This window comes from Pelophylax lessonae, assembly GCF_965119305.1.
Source record: "Pelophylax lessonae genome assembly, chromosome: 11".
Taxonomy (NCBI): domain Eukaryota; kingdom Metazoa; phylum Chordata; class Amphibia; order Anura; family Ranidae; genus Pelophylax; species Pelophylax lessonae.
In genome coordinates, this window is record NC_138778.1 from 8,029,384 (window position 1) to 8,044,116 (window position 14,733).

The 14,733-nt window shown below is 46.9% G+C and overlaps 1 protein-coding gene across 1 annotated transcript in view; it reads left to right on the forward strand.

Moving 5' to 3' along the window:
* Positions 1 to 12,725, forward strand: part of P4HB (prolyl 4-hydroxylase subunit beta) — a 39,371-nt gene extending 26,646 nt beyond the window's left edge. Inside the window, exons 4-11 of the mRNA XM_082271789.1 lie at positions 758 to 895; positions 1,980 to 2,084; positions 3,229 to 3,354; positions 5,270 to 5,470; positions 7,727 to 7,847; positions 7,935 to 8,116; positions 9,962 to 10,048; positions 11,911 to 12,725. Of these exons, the coding sequence (XP_082127915.1) occupies positions 758 to 895; positions 1,980 to 2,084; positions 3,229 to 3,354; positions 5,270 to 5,470; positions 7,727 to 7,847; positions 7,935 to 8,116; positions 9,962 to 10,048; positions 11,911 to 11,991 (1,041 nt within the window). The 3' untranslated portion in view covers positions 11,992 to 12,725. The remainder of the gene's footprint in view (positions 1 to 757; positions 896 to 1,979; positions 2,085 to 3,228; positions 3,355 to 5,269; positions 5,471 to 7,726; positions 7,848 to 7,934; positions 8,117 to 9,961; positions 10,049 to 11,910) is intronic.
* The last annotated feature ends 2,008 nt before the right edge of the window (positions 12,726 to 14,733 follow it).

Genomic DNA, 14,733 nt, shown 5'->3' on the forward strand with positions numbered 1-14,733 from the left:
TAAAATCTGCTGACTGCTGCATGGGCACTGACAGCTCATCGCCCTCAAAGGCAAATGCAGCTGGAACCTAGGGAGGGTGAAACTAAACCTTTACACAAAGACTGCACAATGGAGGGAATATTCCCCCCAACTGATTCCAGGCTTGCAGAAATGCTTTCTTGCTGGCACTTTGATCTTTCTTTACGTTTCCTTGGGATATGATTGCCTTCACCTGCAAGGTTTTGTGAGGACATGTAAGGCCTCTTGACCCCTGTAGGGAAAGGGAGCCTTGACTGATGGGGGCATGGCCATGAGTTGGGATCAAGCAGGAGGCTATATGGGCCAAAAGGATTGGATGGAGCCTTGGTTATGGGGAATTCTAGGTCTTTTTAAGGAGAATCGCGGTGAAGAGCTAACCACCTCCCTCCCTCCCTCGCCCCCCTACCCCTGCTCTGTTCGGTCATTCCCAGCTTTCCTGTCGGTTTTGACCTTGCCAGCGCTAAAGTTCCAGTAACGAGTTGCGCCATTGTTTGTAAATTGGGGGTAGGCTGTCGGGCACTGATGGTAAGGACAGACCATTCCCCCCCTTACTCCTTTTTGGAAGTTATGTTAATGACTAAGAGTGCTCACAGTACAACTTTTTATATGGGGAAGGGACAAGGGGGTGTTGGGTTATTACTTTAACTTTGTTTCTGGGCCTATGCGCCTCAGCAGTCATTTACATGGTCTGTTAATTAACAAACTGGTTAAGTCTCTAAAAATGTTTTGTTTTCAACAGGATTTGGAGTCGGAGCTGGCAAAGGCATTCCTGCAGGCCGCAGATGCAGTAGATGACCTTCAGTTTGGTATCACTTCCAGTGACTCTGCCTTCTCCAAATATGAAGTTGGAAAGGATGGCATTGTTCTCTTCAAGAAGGTAAGGACTTCAGCAAAACACTGTGCGGTCATTCATGCTTTAAGAGAACAGGATCCTTTTTGAAACGATCACTCTATTGTCCAGCACTTCCTGATTCTTCAGCAGCTTTGAATGTGTAAATCGAATTACACGTCCATGCATGTGTTCTACTGGGGTCATGTCTGGCTTGTACTGACTTCCAGGAACCTTTTTGGAAATCTGGTCCTGGTCTATATAGGAGGGGAGCGGTCCTGGTCTATATAGGAGGGGAGCGGTCCTGGTCTATATAGGAGGGGAGCGGTCCTGGTCTATATAGGAGGGGAGCGGTCCTGGTCTATATAGGAGGGGAGCGGTCCTGGTCTATATAGGAGGGGAGCGGTCCTGGTCTATATAGGAGGGGAGCGGTCCTGGTCTATATAGGAGGGGAGCGGTCCTGGTCTATATAGGAGGGGAGCGGTCCTGGTCTATATAGGAGGGGAGCGGTCCTGGTCTATAGGACTCTGCTCACGGCCTGCCTATAGGGCTGGTTTCTGCTGCTGTTTACAGAAAACTGAACTCCTTTTAATCCATGGTTTAAAAGGAGCGTATGATCTCAGTCATGCTTGTACTCTCCAGGGCAAATTAACATGTAATTACGGTTTTCTAAAGTAAACAGACAAAGCTTAATTCCATATTGAAGGCATCTCATAATTGCTGAGCTTTTGCCTTGCTAGTGTTGATTGTAAATTGCAAAACTGCTATAAAGCTGCATCCATTACAGCTTACAGGGGTTGTAAAGTCAGGTTTTTTTTTTAGGGAGGATGCTAATCGGTCTGAAGTAATGTTCCCATAGTTAGTGAGGTTGAAAGACCTCAGTCCATCCAGTTCAACCAATTTGTGTGTGTGTGTTTGCTGTTAACCGTACATTGTATACCCCCCTGTATGTTGTCCATTGTATACCCCCCTGTATGTTGTCCATTGTATACCCCCCTATATGTTGTCTTTAAGGTGCCCATCTAATTTTTTTTTTTTTTTGAAACTATCAATGCTCCCTGCTGACCCTTAATCCTTGAACCCTTAAACAGACTTGATTGTAAGTGCTAACTTGTGGTTTTTTTGTTTTTAGTTTGACGAAGGCAAGAATGTTTATGAAGGGGAAGCAACAAAGGAAGAAGTACTTAACTTTGTAAAATCCAATCAGCTGCCTTTGGTCGTTGAATTCACTGAGCAGGTAAGTCTTAAGCCTGGTATACACCACTAGTTTTTTCATTCAACCCAGGGGCTGCAATTGGAGCCTCTGTAGGAACACTCTGACATAGAGATCTCACCTGCGGTTTCATGTTTGGTAAGGGACACTGCTCCCCCCGTCAGACACTCCGGTCAGCACTCTCAACTGATAGCTGATCAATAGCCAGTCGGCATGCTGGTTTTCCAGCATGCTCATCCCACAGAAGCCAGCCCGACAGGCTGCCATACATACAGGCCGGTGTCGCCTGACATTTGGCCCACGTGTACAGGGCTTTAGGGGGTGTTTGTATTGCAAAATTTTGGACACTTTGGCTCTGATTCCAAAGCACCCTGCTAATAGCAGATCTGAGTCCCATGTGTGCTTAATGGCGGGGTTCATGCTTTTGCATTTGGTATTCAGATGGCCTCGTAAAGATCTGCAGTCTTTTGACTGCAAGTGCCCATAAGGCTCCTAGTGAGTACCCTCCTAGGAAAGTAGATTGTGTAAAATACTGTAGATGCTATGCTGCATCAATCATTGATCTGAAAGCCCCTAAATCGGGGGTCTCTAAGTTGCGCAACAGCTGGAGGGGTGCTAGTTTAAGTCCCATCATGCCTCTGCCTGTGGGAGCCATTCTTGTAACGGTCAGCCTTGCAATGCCACATGAGAGCTGTAGTTCTACAGCAGCTGGAGGCCCACAGTTTGAGACCCTTGCCTTAAATGCATTTTTTTTAATTGGTATAAAATACTTTTACCCCCCCCCCCCCCAAAAAAAAGTACATGCAGATGCACTGTAAAATAAAATGGTGGCAATTGTGCAAATATTTTGCCACTATTGTACCTGTTACCTGGATAACACACGTGTTCAGGAAAAGACATGAATTTTTAGTGCAGATGCAATACTCAAATTTTGGTAATTTTAAAGATGAGGTTGTTTTGAGTTGCTTATCAAGGTGTAACATTGCTTGCACCTTCAGAGCCCTATAGAATTTTTAATCTTTGAAAACTGGCTGTAAAAAAATACAAAGTTCACAGCTTGAGCTTACCAGGGGCATTTTTAAACTTGCCTTGGAAGAAAAGTGAGAAGGGTGGTGGTTGTACTTCAGTGATAAATGGGGGTCCATGCCTAACTCTCTGCTTTTTCCAGACAGCACCAAAGATCTTTGGTGGGGAGATGAAGACGCACATTCTTTTATTCCTGCCAAAAAGTGCCTCCGACTTCAAAGACAAGCTGGATAACTTCAAGAAAGCAGCCACAGGCTTCAAGGGAAAGGTGAGTGATGACTTTGTGGGGGAAATTGGGTCTTCATGACAGTGGTCAGCAGTGGCGGCTGGTGCTCAATTTTTGGGGGGGCGCAAACAGAAAAATAGGCATTGCTTTGCGGCAAAAAATTGCGTGACTTTGAGGTCACAAGTGTGAAAGGGGCCTTCAGTAATTAAGGCATAGCACGCCCCCTTTCAATGCACAGGGATGCCAGCGCGTGCCCCCTTTCAATGCACAGTCAACAGCGTGCCAATGGGATGGGGTTTGCCTTTTGGCCAATCAGGAAGCGCGTATCGGACCCGCTTCCTGATTGGCCAGGAGGAGGATCCGTGTGACAATAGTGAATTTTCATTTGCTATTGTCACACAATGGGTGGGCTCGGGGTGCACTGCTCTGTGCCCCTGGTCCACCCTTTGCTGAAGCCTATTGGAGCCTCTGGCTCTAATCGGCTGACTAAAAAAGCCCCATTGAACTCCATGTGTCCGGCGCCCCGCATGCAGATTAGGGGGCTGGATGCATGGATAGCTGGGGTGACACCCCCCAACGCACCAGCCGCCACTGGTGGTCAGAACATTCTTTTGGGTGCTAGAACGTATTTGTAATCTCCAGTAAATGAGGTTATTTCAGAAGTTTGAAGTTGTGCTTTTTGTGATAAGGGGGACAATTTTTGGACTTTTGATTCTACAGGGCACAGTTGGATACATTCTGTAGATCAGCGAACATAGGCAATAGGACACTTCATCTCTACTAATTCCTTCTGTCCTGATGCTTCACAGGAAGTGGGGAAAACTTTATATGGAGACGGATGCTACTTTCTCTACAAATAGCGCTCTGCCTACTGTTTAAAACAGCAGCTAAGGAGTGTGATTGAGGTAATTGGTTTGCACAGTAAGCTTATGAAAATCCAGACTTGTGCTTGGTTTTTCTTAGTTTATATCAGTGTTTCTCAACTCCGGTCCTCGGCACACAAACGGGCCAGATTTTTATTACCTTGGGGAGATGCAGACTAGAATACTGCAATCACGGAGCAGCAAATATCACCTGTATTTCAGTTTTCTTGCAAACCTAGCCTGTTAGTGTGTCCTGAGGACTGGAGTCGATAAACACTGGACTTTTTAGAGGGAGCAAAAATTGTCTGCTTGCCTTTGTTTTTGCAGAACTTCCCTTTCCCAGTTAGCAGTGGGGAGGTGTAGGAAGGCTATGATGTGGTGATGGGAGTATTCAATTAGAGCACATGCAAAGTGTTAAAAACCTAGAAGCAACTAGGTTCCCCCAGAGCTCCAGGTTACAAGGTGTAAGGGTGTATAAGAATGGCAGTGTGGCTCAGGGAAGGTACACCTGAACCATGGGTAGGGGAGGCAGTGTGGCTCAGGGAAGGTACACCTGAACCATGGGTAGGGGAGGCAGTGTGGCTCAGGGAAGGTACACCTGAACCATGGGTAGGGGAGGCAGTGTGGCTCAGGGAAGGTACACCTGAACCATGGGTAGTGGAGGCAGTGTGGCTCAGGGAAGGTACACCTGAACCATGGGTAGGGGAGGCAGTGTGGCTCAGGGAAGGTACACCTGAACCATGGGTAGGGGAGGCAGTGTGGCTCAGGGAAGGTACACCTGAACCATGGGTAGGGGAGGCAGTGTGGCTCAGGGAAGGTACACCTGAACCATGGGTAGGGGAGGCAGTGTGGCTCAGGGAAGGTACACCTGAACCATGGGTAGGGGAGGCAGTGTGGCTCAGGGAAGGTACACCTGAACCATGGGTAGGGAGGCAGTGAGGCTCAGGGAAGTTGCACATGAATCATGGGCAGGGAGGCAGCGTCTCTTGCAGGTTTGCTTGCTAAATATTTTTTTTGTCGCAACCTACCCGCTTGTGTTCTAAAAAAGTAGACTAACTCTACCTATTCTAAATCTGGGGTTTTTTTCTGCCTAGATTCTGTTCATCTTCATTGACAGCGACCACTCAGACAACCAGCGCATCTTGGAGTTCTTTGGTCTGAAGAAGGAAGAATGCCCAGCTGTCAGACTCATTACTTTGGAGGAGGAAATGACCAAATACAAGCCACCAAGTGATGATCTGTCTGCTGAGAAGATCACCGAGTTCTGTGAAAGCTTCCTGGACGGCAAAGTCAAGGTAAGGAGTTGACTAAAACTGTAGCTGGTCCAGGAAGGTTTTCATTGTGGTGGTTTTACAGCAATAAAGGGATGAAGTGAGAACTTTGGACATGACTGATTATAAAATTTGCAGAGAAGATTTTGACCAGTTAAAACTTAAAGCCCATGATTTTGGCAAAGTTCTTAGTGCTATGTGGCCTGTTGACCTTTAACCACTTCACCCAGGGTCACGTCATGACATTGGGGACTTGAAATCGTGATATCTGAATGCCTGAAATTTCCTGCACAGTAAACAATCATAGCGGCTGTTCTGTTGCTTGCTTATTTTTACTGGTGGTGGGAGGGGAGAGATGCGTGCGCAGCAGCCCTCCAGTGCGTCTCTGGTCTCACCCATGCAATCGTTGAGATGGGAGAATGATCCGCCGGCGGCAGAAGTTTACCAGAGCGGACAGAGGGCCAGATGGGGCAACTTTTAACATTCCCCCCAACCCCCCCCCCCATCACGTTTGAAAAATTGCTGTGCAAAGAATGTGACAGGTTGCAGCCACTCCCATTTTATTCCCCCCCGGGGGTCCTGCATAATTTTCTAGCAAAGTTTTTTTTATATGTAGGAGAGAAGTGTCAGAATGTTTGGGAGGCAAGTGGTTAAAGGAAGAGTGGAGGATTTTTACCTTTAATGTATCCCCTCAATGCCCCATGTGTATGAAAGCACTGGCTCTTGGTAGATTGGCAGTAGCCAATGGCTTCCACTGCTATCAAGTTCTGGGACAGGGCCAAGCCACCCTGTCAATAGATGCACACAGGGAGGCTCTCAGGCCCACAAACCTGGAAGAAATGCAGAGGGAACATGTCTGCTTCATCAGCAGTGACTGGGCGCCTCTGCGACTTCGTTCTAAGGCAAATATTTCATAATGGGCTAGTATGCAATGCATACTAGCCCATTATGCTGTTGCAGGCTTTTCTAGTGGTTTACTACCTCTTTAAGGCCCCTTTCACACAGGCGGACCGTTCAGATCCGCCTTTCCGTTTTTTTGGCGGATCTGAACGGTCCCCCCCCATGCATCTCTATGGGGCATCGGATGGCAGCGGAGACATGTCTGCTGACATCCGATCCGTCAAATCTGGACGGATGGAAACCCTATTTTCCATCCGTCCAGCGGATCGGATGAGAACGGACCGACGGTCCGTTCTCATCCGATTCCCCCATAGAGATCTATGGGGCTGTGACAGCTGTGTCTCCGCACACAGTGCGGAGAACAGCTGTCATTCTCCAGCTCGGTGGGGGATCGGCGGCTCGATTTCCCCCCCCTGCTGAGTCCGTTTGACGGACTTAACTGTGTGAAAGGAGCCTAAGACCGATGGGATTCCTTCTCCAAAATGGCTCCTCGGCTCATACGCAATAAACACAGCCTCCAATAGTGCAGTACCCAGGTAAAGCTTAACAAACCGCACAGAACCCACTTCATAAAATTCACTCACAATTATTTGATATCCAGCATCTCATTATCCATTGTATGATCATCCTGCCAGGCTCAAGCGCTACAGTTACGCCACCAACGCACATGCCTTTATCTTATGAAGGGGTTAAGGGCTTAAAAACCTGGGTACTGCACTATTTTTGCCTGACCTACTTGTGAGCTGTGTGGAGCCATTTTGTAGAAGGAATCCCATCAGTCTTAAAGGAACCTGGACATCAGTTTGGTCGGATCTGCTTTTTTTTTTTTGTGGTCTATAAATGGAAGGTGAGCTTGCACTTCACCTGGTGAAAGGAGCACGAGTTAGAAATTGTTGAAACCCTGAGGTTATCTTCGTGCAATACAGAATTTATAATTTTTACTATTCATATTAGACTTTGTATATTCAAGGATGTATTTTGCATTCACACTTCTCTTATAATAGGTTTACATATTATATATTCATTTATTGTCCCATCTTCAGTTATCCCCTTACCTTTAGTATTAAGGCAGCGTGATCACACATTCATTTACTGATAAATGATTTTGGTTTTCATGCAAATTTCCATGTTGAAACTAGGTTACTAAAGTAAGATTCTTGTACTTCAGAATAAAAATTAAGTGACATATTTGTTGTGGTGTTTGGAAGAAAGCTGTACTGATTGTGCGGTTCTGATAACCTACAACCTTTGGAAAATTGCATATGAAAGCGGTGTACTAACAATCGGGATTATCATGATTGCTGCAGAATTTTATACAATATTCTGATTGTACGGGGCTTAACCAGTCATAACATGACCTCATTCCATTTTCTCTATTAGCCTCACCTGATGAGCCAGGATGTGCCTGAAGACTGGGACAAGAACCCAGTTAAAGTACTTGTAGGAAAGAACTTTGAGGAAGTGGCCTTTGATGAGAACAAAGATGTGTTCATAGAGTTCTGTAAGTACATTTTGGTCTCTTTCTGGTTGTATGATTCAGTGTAGTGTCAGCTTGTGAATTCTTGGTGTATTTTGTGTTTTTTTTTAGATGCTCCATGGTGCTTTCACTGCAAGCAGCTGGCACCAATCTGGGACCAACTGGGAGAGAAGTTCAAGGACCATGAAAGCATTGTCGTTGCCAAGATGGACTCCACAGCAAATGAAATTGAAACGGTTAAGATCCACAGCTTCCCCACCTTGAAATTCTTCCCAGCTGGAGCAGATAAAAAGGTAAATGATAATTAACCGAATGCTTGTCTCCATGTCTGCACTAGTTTTTCTTTTCACTTGCAAATTAGATGACCTAGTTTCTACCTAGAAAGTGTCCCAGTGTTGCTCATCTCTCGTTCTCAGGTATACTTGCATGTGACTTCTTTGTCTTTGAAAGGCTTTTGATTGCAGTTTCCCTTAATCGCCACGTTGGCTAAGCTGCTGTCCTTCTGGAATATGCCTGCCCACTTTGACAAACTGGGCCAACCTGTAACATCTCTACAACCTTTTCAAAGCAATCTTGGCTTTTTTTTTTTTTTGCACTTTGATCTAATCCCAGCATTCTTGCTGATATTTGCCCATAACACTCCTGTTGCAGGCTGACAATGGTAAGTGACAGTATTGGCAGCCTGCCACATTACTCCCTTAGTTGACCTTTAGGTTGCCTACCTAGTCTGTGTGCTTCCTGCTAATCTGATTGGCAGCCCAACATCTAAAGGGGCCATGCTGTGGCTTTGTCGGCCTGCAATAGGGGGGAAGTGTTATACTGGCAGGCTCTTCAGGTGAAATATTTGCAGTGGATTTGCCGAAAGTAAAACTAAATTCTGCTGTGGGCCCCCTGGGCGGGCTTTTGCTAGTGTACACTTTTCACATTATTTTTGGAAAACCCTCTTAGTGGGACTATAGGCACAATTTTATTTTTAAATGTGGTAGGGCTTGCCCTAAACCATGGGTGTCCAACCTTTTGGCTTCTCTGGGCCACATTGAGTGTAGAGAAATTTTCCCAGGCTGCATATAAAATATATACCTCAACTATAGTATATAAGTAATAAAACTCTGCCGCGCTCCCCCAGCACCAATTTAACACAACTAGTCAATGATCCCCTCGGATGCTTCCTCTGTGGCCGTGCCCTGGACTTACTTCCTTCCTCCCAGCAAAAAAAAAATTGTCAGGGGGCTGGGGGCTGCTTTGCCGCAGGTTGGACATGCCTGCCCTAAACAATGCGTGTATTCATAAGTGCTAAAAAGTGGTGCCAACCCTTTATAAATACAGTTCACATAATATGGGGATATCGCTGACCAAGGTATGTAAACAAAAATGTCCTTTAAGGTAGTGCAAAGGAGTCCCCAAATTTGAACATGTATCCATAGATTCTAGTCTTCCTCAAATAGTGCATGCAAAAATTCCCAAGGTGCATGAATGATCCACTCACCAGTGTGCCAGACCTCCACCTCTTATTCTTTTACCAGATAGATGCAAAAACCCAACGCTAACCCTGTAAAGCAAAAATCACTACTTGCCAGTTCTGCAGCCAGTCTGTTCTCCAGCGGCAGAAGCTGTGTGCAGGAGGTCTGACAACTGCTGTGCAATGAATGGAAGTTGTTACCCATAGATGTACTATGGGGCTTCTGTTGTCGGATACCTCTCCTGCACCCACCTCCATGCTGAAGCTGCTGCTGACACCAACTTGGGACTGGATGGGATGGGATGGGATCTGCTGCAGAATAGGTAAGTCGTTTTTGGTTTTGTGTTTGTTTTTTTTTCTCTGTGTCCCCTTTCTCATTGGCTGAGACTGCACCATTGGCTTCCACTGCTGTCAGTGAGCCAATGAGGAGACAGGCCGAACCACAACTCCCTCTGGATGGACACGGGAGCTGTGGCTCAGCTCAGGTGCCCCCATAGCAAGCTGCTTACTGTGGGGGCACTAGTCAAGAGGCAGGGGCCAGGAGAACCAAAGACCTGAGAAGAGGATTGGCTGCTCTTTGCAAAACCAATGCAAAACCAATACACTGAGCAGGGAAGTATAACTGTTTGTATGGGGAAAAAAAATTGGTATCCCTTTTTTACTTTATTTTCTTTTTTAGGTGGTTGATTATAATGGGGAACGAACACTAGAAGGCTTCACAAAGTTCTTGGAAAGCGGAGGACAGGAAGGAGCAGGAGCTGATGAGGTGAGGCCACATACCCACTTGCCTACAGGACATTTTTTGCACACATTAAAGCATTAAATGCACATTTCTAGCATTTTTGCTAGAAATACTGTAAAATGCTCAGTGTATCTTCGGAAAATTGACTCTGGATAATTTATCAAATGCATATTTTTAGGGAAATACAGCAAGAAGAATTGTACAAATATACCCAGTTATAGAATTGGGTTACATTACGTAGATGACATTCTTAAACTGCGCATGCCTGTGGAATAAAATTGTGGTACCCAAATGTCTCCATGGGTAAGGCTTTAACCACTTCACCCCCAGAAGGTTTTATCCCCTTAATGACCAGGCTATTTGATTCGGCACTGTTTAACGGAAAGTTGCGCGGTCGTGTGACGCTGTACCGAAATAGAATTGATGTCCTTTTTTTTTTTTTTTTTTTTTGCTTTCTTTCCCCACAAATGGCTTTCTTTCCCCATTTGATCACTTCTGCGGTTTTTGGAGCCCATTCACACTGCTGCGACTTGAGTGCCCTCAAGTTGCCCCTAGTCACTTGACAGCAAAAGCAATGTTAATGAGTGCCGTCTTAATTGGCACTACTGAAGTCGCTCCGACTTCTGAAAAGGGTCCTGTACTACTTTGAGGCGACTTGTGATCCGACTTGTCCCTAGACTTCAATAGGAGTCGCCTCCTTTATCTTATTTGAAGCGACTTGTGATCCGACTTTCCATTAAAATGGTCCTGAACAAGAGAAATTTTTCTTATAATTAATAGAGCAGGGTAGTGGCTTCTCTCCACCTTGCCTTTTTTTTTTTTTTTGCTGGAATTTTTTGGGCATCTTTGGCGGCAGGCATGACTTTTTTGGATTTAGTGTCTGGGGCGTCTAAAGTGTACCTGTGAAGTTTCAGCTCTGTAGCATGTTTTTTTATTAATAGAGCAGGGTATTGGCTTCTCTCCACCTTGCGTTTTTTTTTTTTTTGCTGCCATTTATCGGGCATTTTTTGGGTGTCATTGGAGGCAGGCATGCCTCCAAAGACTCCCGATAAATGCCAGCAAAAAACACCCAGGTGGAGAGAAGCCACTACCCTGCTCTATGAATAATTGAGATGAATTATCTTTTTTTTTCTGGTTCTGGACATGCTACAGAGCTGAAACTTCACAGGTACACTTTAGACCCCCCAGACACTAAATCCAAAAAAGTCATGCCTGCCTCCAAAGACGCCCAAAAAATGCCCGATAAATGCCAGAAAAAAAACGCCCAGGTGGAGAGAAGCCACTACCCTGCTCTATTAATATAAGATAAATTGTATCTTTTTTTTTTTTTCTGGACATGCTACAGAGCTGAAACTTGTACACTTTTTAGACCCCCCCCCCCCCCCCCCTAGACACTAAATCCAAAGATCTTTTTTTTTTTTTTTTTTCAATAATTGGCTCTCTATCAAAAACGACAATTTTTGAGAACTTTTTTTGTGATTGATCATGACCCAGAACCATCATATTCTGATTGGCCAAGTACAAAGTCGTCTATCATACAAGTCGCGCTGAATACGCGCAAAGTCGCCCCTTATGAGGCGACTTGGAGGTCGCGGCAGTGTGAACCGGCTCTTAGTTTTTGCGCTATAAACAAAGAACAACCATTTTGAAAACTCCTCCATATTTACTTTCTGCTATAAAACATTCCAATAACGTTTTTATTCTTTTTTTATCCGTTTAGGCCAGTTTGTTTTCTACATATTTTTGGTAAAAAAAAAAATCCCAAAAAGCGTATAATTGGTTTGTGCAAAAGTTATGGCGTTTTACAAACTACATTAGGTAAAATTTTTTTACTAGCTTATATAGTCAGCCAGGTAACAAATTCTCAAATGCACTTTGCCTCATAGGATTTGGAGGACTTGGAAGAAGCCGATGAGCCCGAATTGGAAGATGAAGATGATGACCAACACAAAAAAGATGAATTATAAAAGATGGAGATTAAACTGCAACAGCCAGAAGACACTAAGAGTGGAGGGGGAGGAATGATGTCTGGGAATGTTTTACACGGTTGGAGCTCTGAAAAGCAGCCAGGGAAAATGCCATCAGTCTGTACATGTTTGTTTTTTGGGTAAAGGGAGTTTGGTTTTTGTTAATGGTTTCCATTTTTTTTGTTTCACTGTGATGCATTATTTTTTTAACACTTTCAGTAATCTGCCCTGATGTAAAGTTTTGGCACTTTGTTGCTGCTTCCTGTATTGTGTTGTCCTGTCTTTTATGTTTTTATTGTGAATGACTTACTCTAGATGGAAAGAATCATTGCATGGCTGGTGTCCTTAAAGGGCTGTCCTCATCTCCTCCTTGTCTTGGCCACTCTTAGATTAGATGCAATGAAAAGCTGTACCTGCAGTAATCTATCTTGAACGTCAACTTTCCAGCATCATTCTTTTCATGTTGCCCTCCAGTGGCTTTCAGTATTTCATGCAGAATACAGTCTCCCTGGACTGATGGCTCCCTATGGACAGCAGTCCCTCCAGTGACACAGCCCTGTATTGCAGTTTGTTCAGTCCCTGCCTGTCAGGACCCAGCCTCTGAGATTGCAACATATGACACTTTTTTGTTTTTTTTTTTTCACAAGACATTGGCAACTTTGAACATTTAATTCTGAAAGCATTCCATCATATTTAATTTGGGACGTGTTGGCCGAATAAATAATTTTAATAAAGTGTGGTTTCTTTTTATTTTTTTGACATTCTAATTTTAGGAAATGTAAATGCTCATACCTTGGTTTTGTCATAAGTTGCCTTTGCCCTGAATGGATCTAGTGTTCACCAGCATTGATTCCCCTTACGGGCCATGAGGGCTCTCTCCCCTCCACCCCCCCCCTTACGAGCCGTGAGGGCTCTCTCCCCTCCACCCCCCCCCCTTACGAGCCGTGAGGGCTCTCTCCCCTCCACCCCCCCCCCTTACGAGCCGTGAGGGCTCTCTCCCCTCCACCCCCCCCCCCTTACGAGCCGTGAGGGCTCTCTACCTTCCACACCCCCCCCTTACGAGCCGTGAGGGCTCTCTACCTTCCACACCCCCCCCTTACGAGCCGTGAGGGCTCTCTACCTTCCACACCCCCCCCTTACGAGCCGTGAGGGCTCTCTACCTTCCACACCCCCCCCTTACGAGCCGTGAGGGCTCTCTACCCTCCACACACCCCCCCTTCCACACCCCCCCCTTACGAGCCGTGAGGGCTCTCTACCTTCCACACCCCCCCCTTACGAGCCGTGAGGGCTCTCTACCTTCCACACCCCCCCCTTACGAGCCGTGAGGGCTCTCTACCTTCCACACCCCCCCCTTACGAGCCGTGAGGGCTCTCTACCTTCCACACACCCCCCTTACGAGCCGTGAGGGCTCTCTACCTTCCACACCCCCCCCCCTTACGAGCCGTGAGGGCTCTCTACCTTCCACACCCCCCCCTTACGAGCCGTGAGGGCTCTCTACCCTCCACACACCCCCCTTCCACACCCCCCCTTACGAGCCGTGAGGGCTCTCTACCTTCCACACCCCCCCCTTACGAGCCGTGAGGGCTCTCTACCTTCCACACCCCCCCCTTACGAGCCGTGAGGGCTCTCTACCTTCCACACCCCCCCCTTACGAGCCGTGAGGGCTCTCTACCTTCCACACCCCCCCCTTACGAGCCGTGAGGGCTCTCTACCTTCCACACCCCCCCCCCTTACGAGCCGTGAGGGCTCTCTACCTTCCACACCCCCCCCCTTACGAGCCGTGAGGGCTCTCTACCTTCCACACCCCCCCCCTTACGAGCCGTGAGGGCTCTCTACCTTCCACACACCCCCCCTTACGAGCCGTGAGGGCTCTCTACCTTCCACACACCCCCCCTTACGAGCCGTGAGGGCTCTCTACCTTCCACACACCCCCCCTTACGAGCCGTGAGGGCTCTCTACCTTCCACACACCCCCCCCTTACGAGCCGTGAGGGCTCTCTACCTTCCACACACCCCCCCCTTACGAGCCGTGAGGGCTCTCTACCTTCCACACACCCCCCCTTACGAGCCGTGAGGGCTCTCTACCCTCCACACACCCCCCTTCCACACCCCCCCCCTTACGAGCCGTGAGGGCTCTCTACCTTCCACACCCCCCCCCCCTTACGAGCCGTGAGGGCTCTCTACCTTCCACACACCCCCCCCCCCCCCCTACGAGCCGTGAGGGCTCTCTACCTTCCACACACCCCCCCCCCCCCCTACGAGCCGTGAGGGCTCTCTACCTTCCACACACCCCCCCCTACAAGCCGTGAGGGCTCTCTCGCTTCCACCCATAAGGGCCAATTTGTTAGGTTTCAGATGCAGGCTGCTATAACCACCTCAGTGTCTCTTTACGGTTTTAGCATGTCTGGGTTAGGAAGGATAGGTGATCACATGATGGAAGCTAGCTCTATTCTCTGTAGCCCAGAAGCAATCTGTTTTTGTGCTGGGTGTGCTCTCAGGAAAAGTCCACCCTAAAACTAAAATCCCTGCGTCTATCGACCTCCATGATCTAACACTAACCTATTTAGCCCTGTAAAGAAGAGATTTGCTATACATATGCTTTTTTTAAGCCAATCCGATCTCCAGCTGTGGAAGCTCTGCAGAGGATACAGCTGACAATGGCTTTGAAATGAATGGGAATTGTCACCCATAGACTTGTGGGGCTTCCATTGTTTTGTGTCCTCTGCACCCACCTACACAGCAA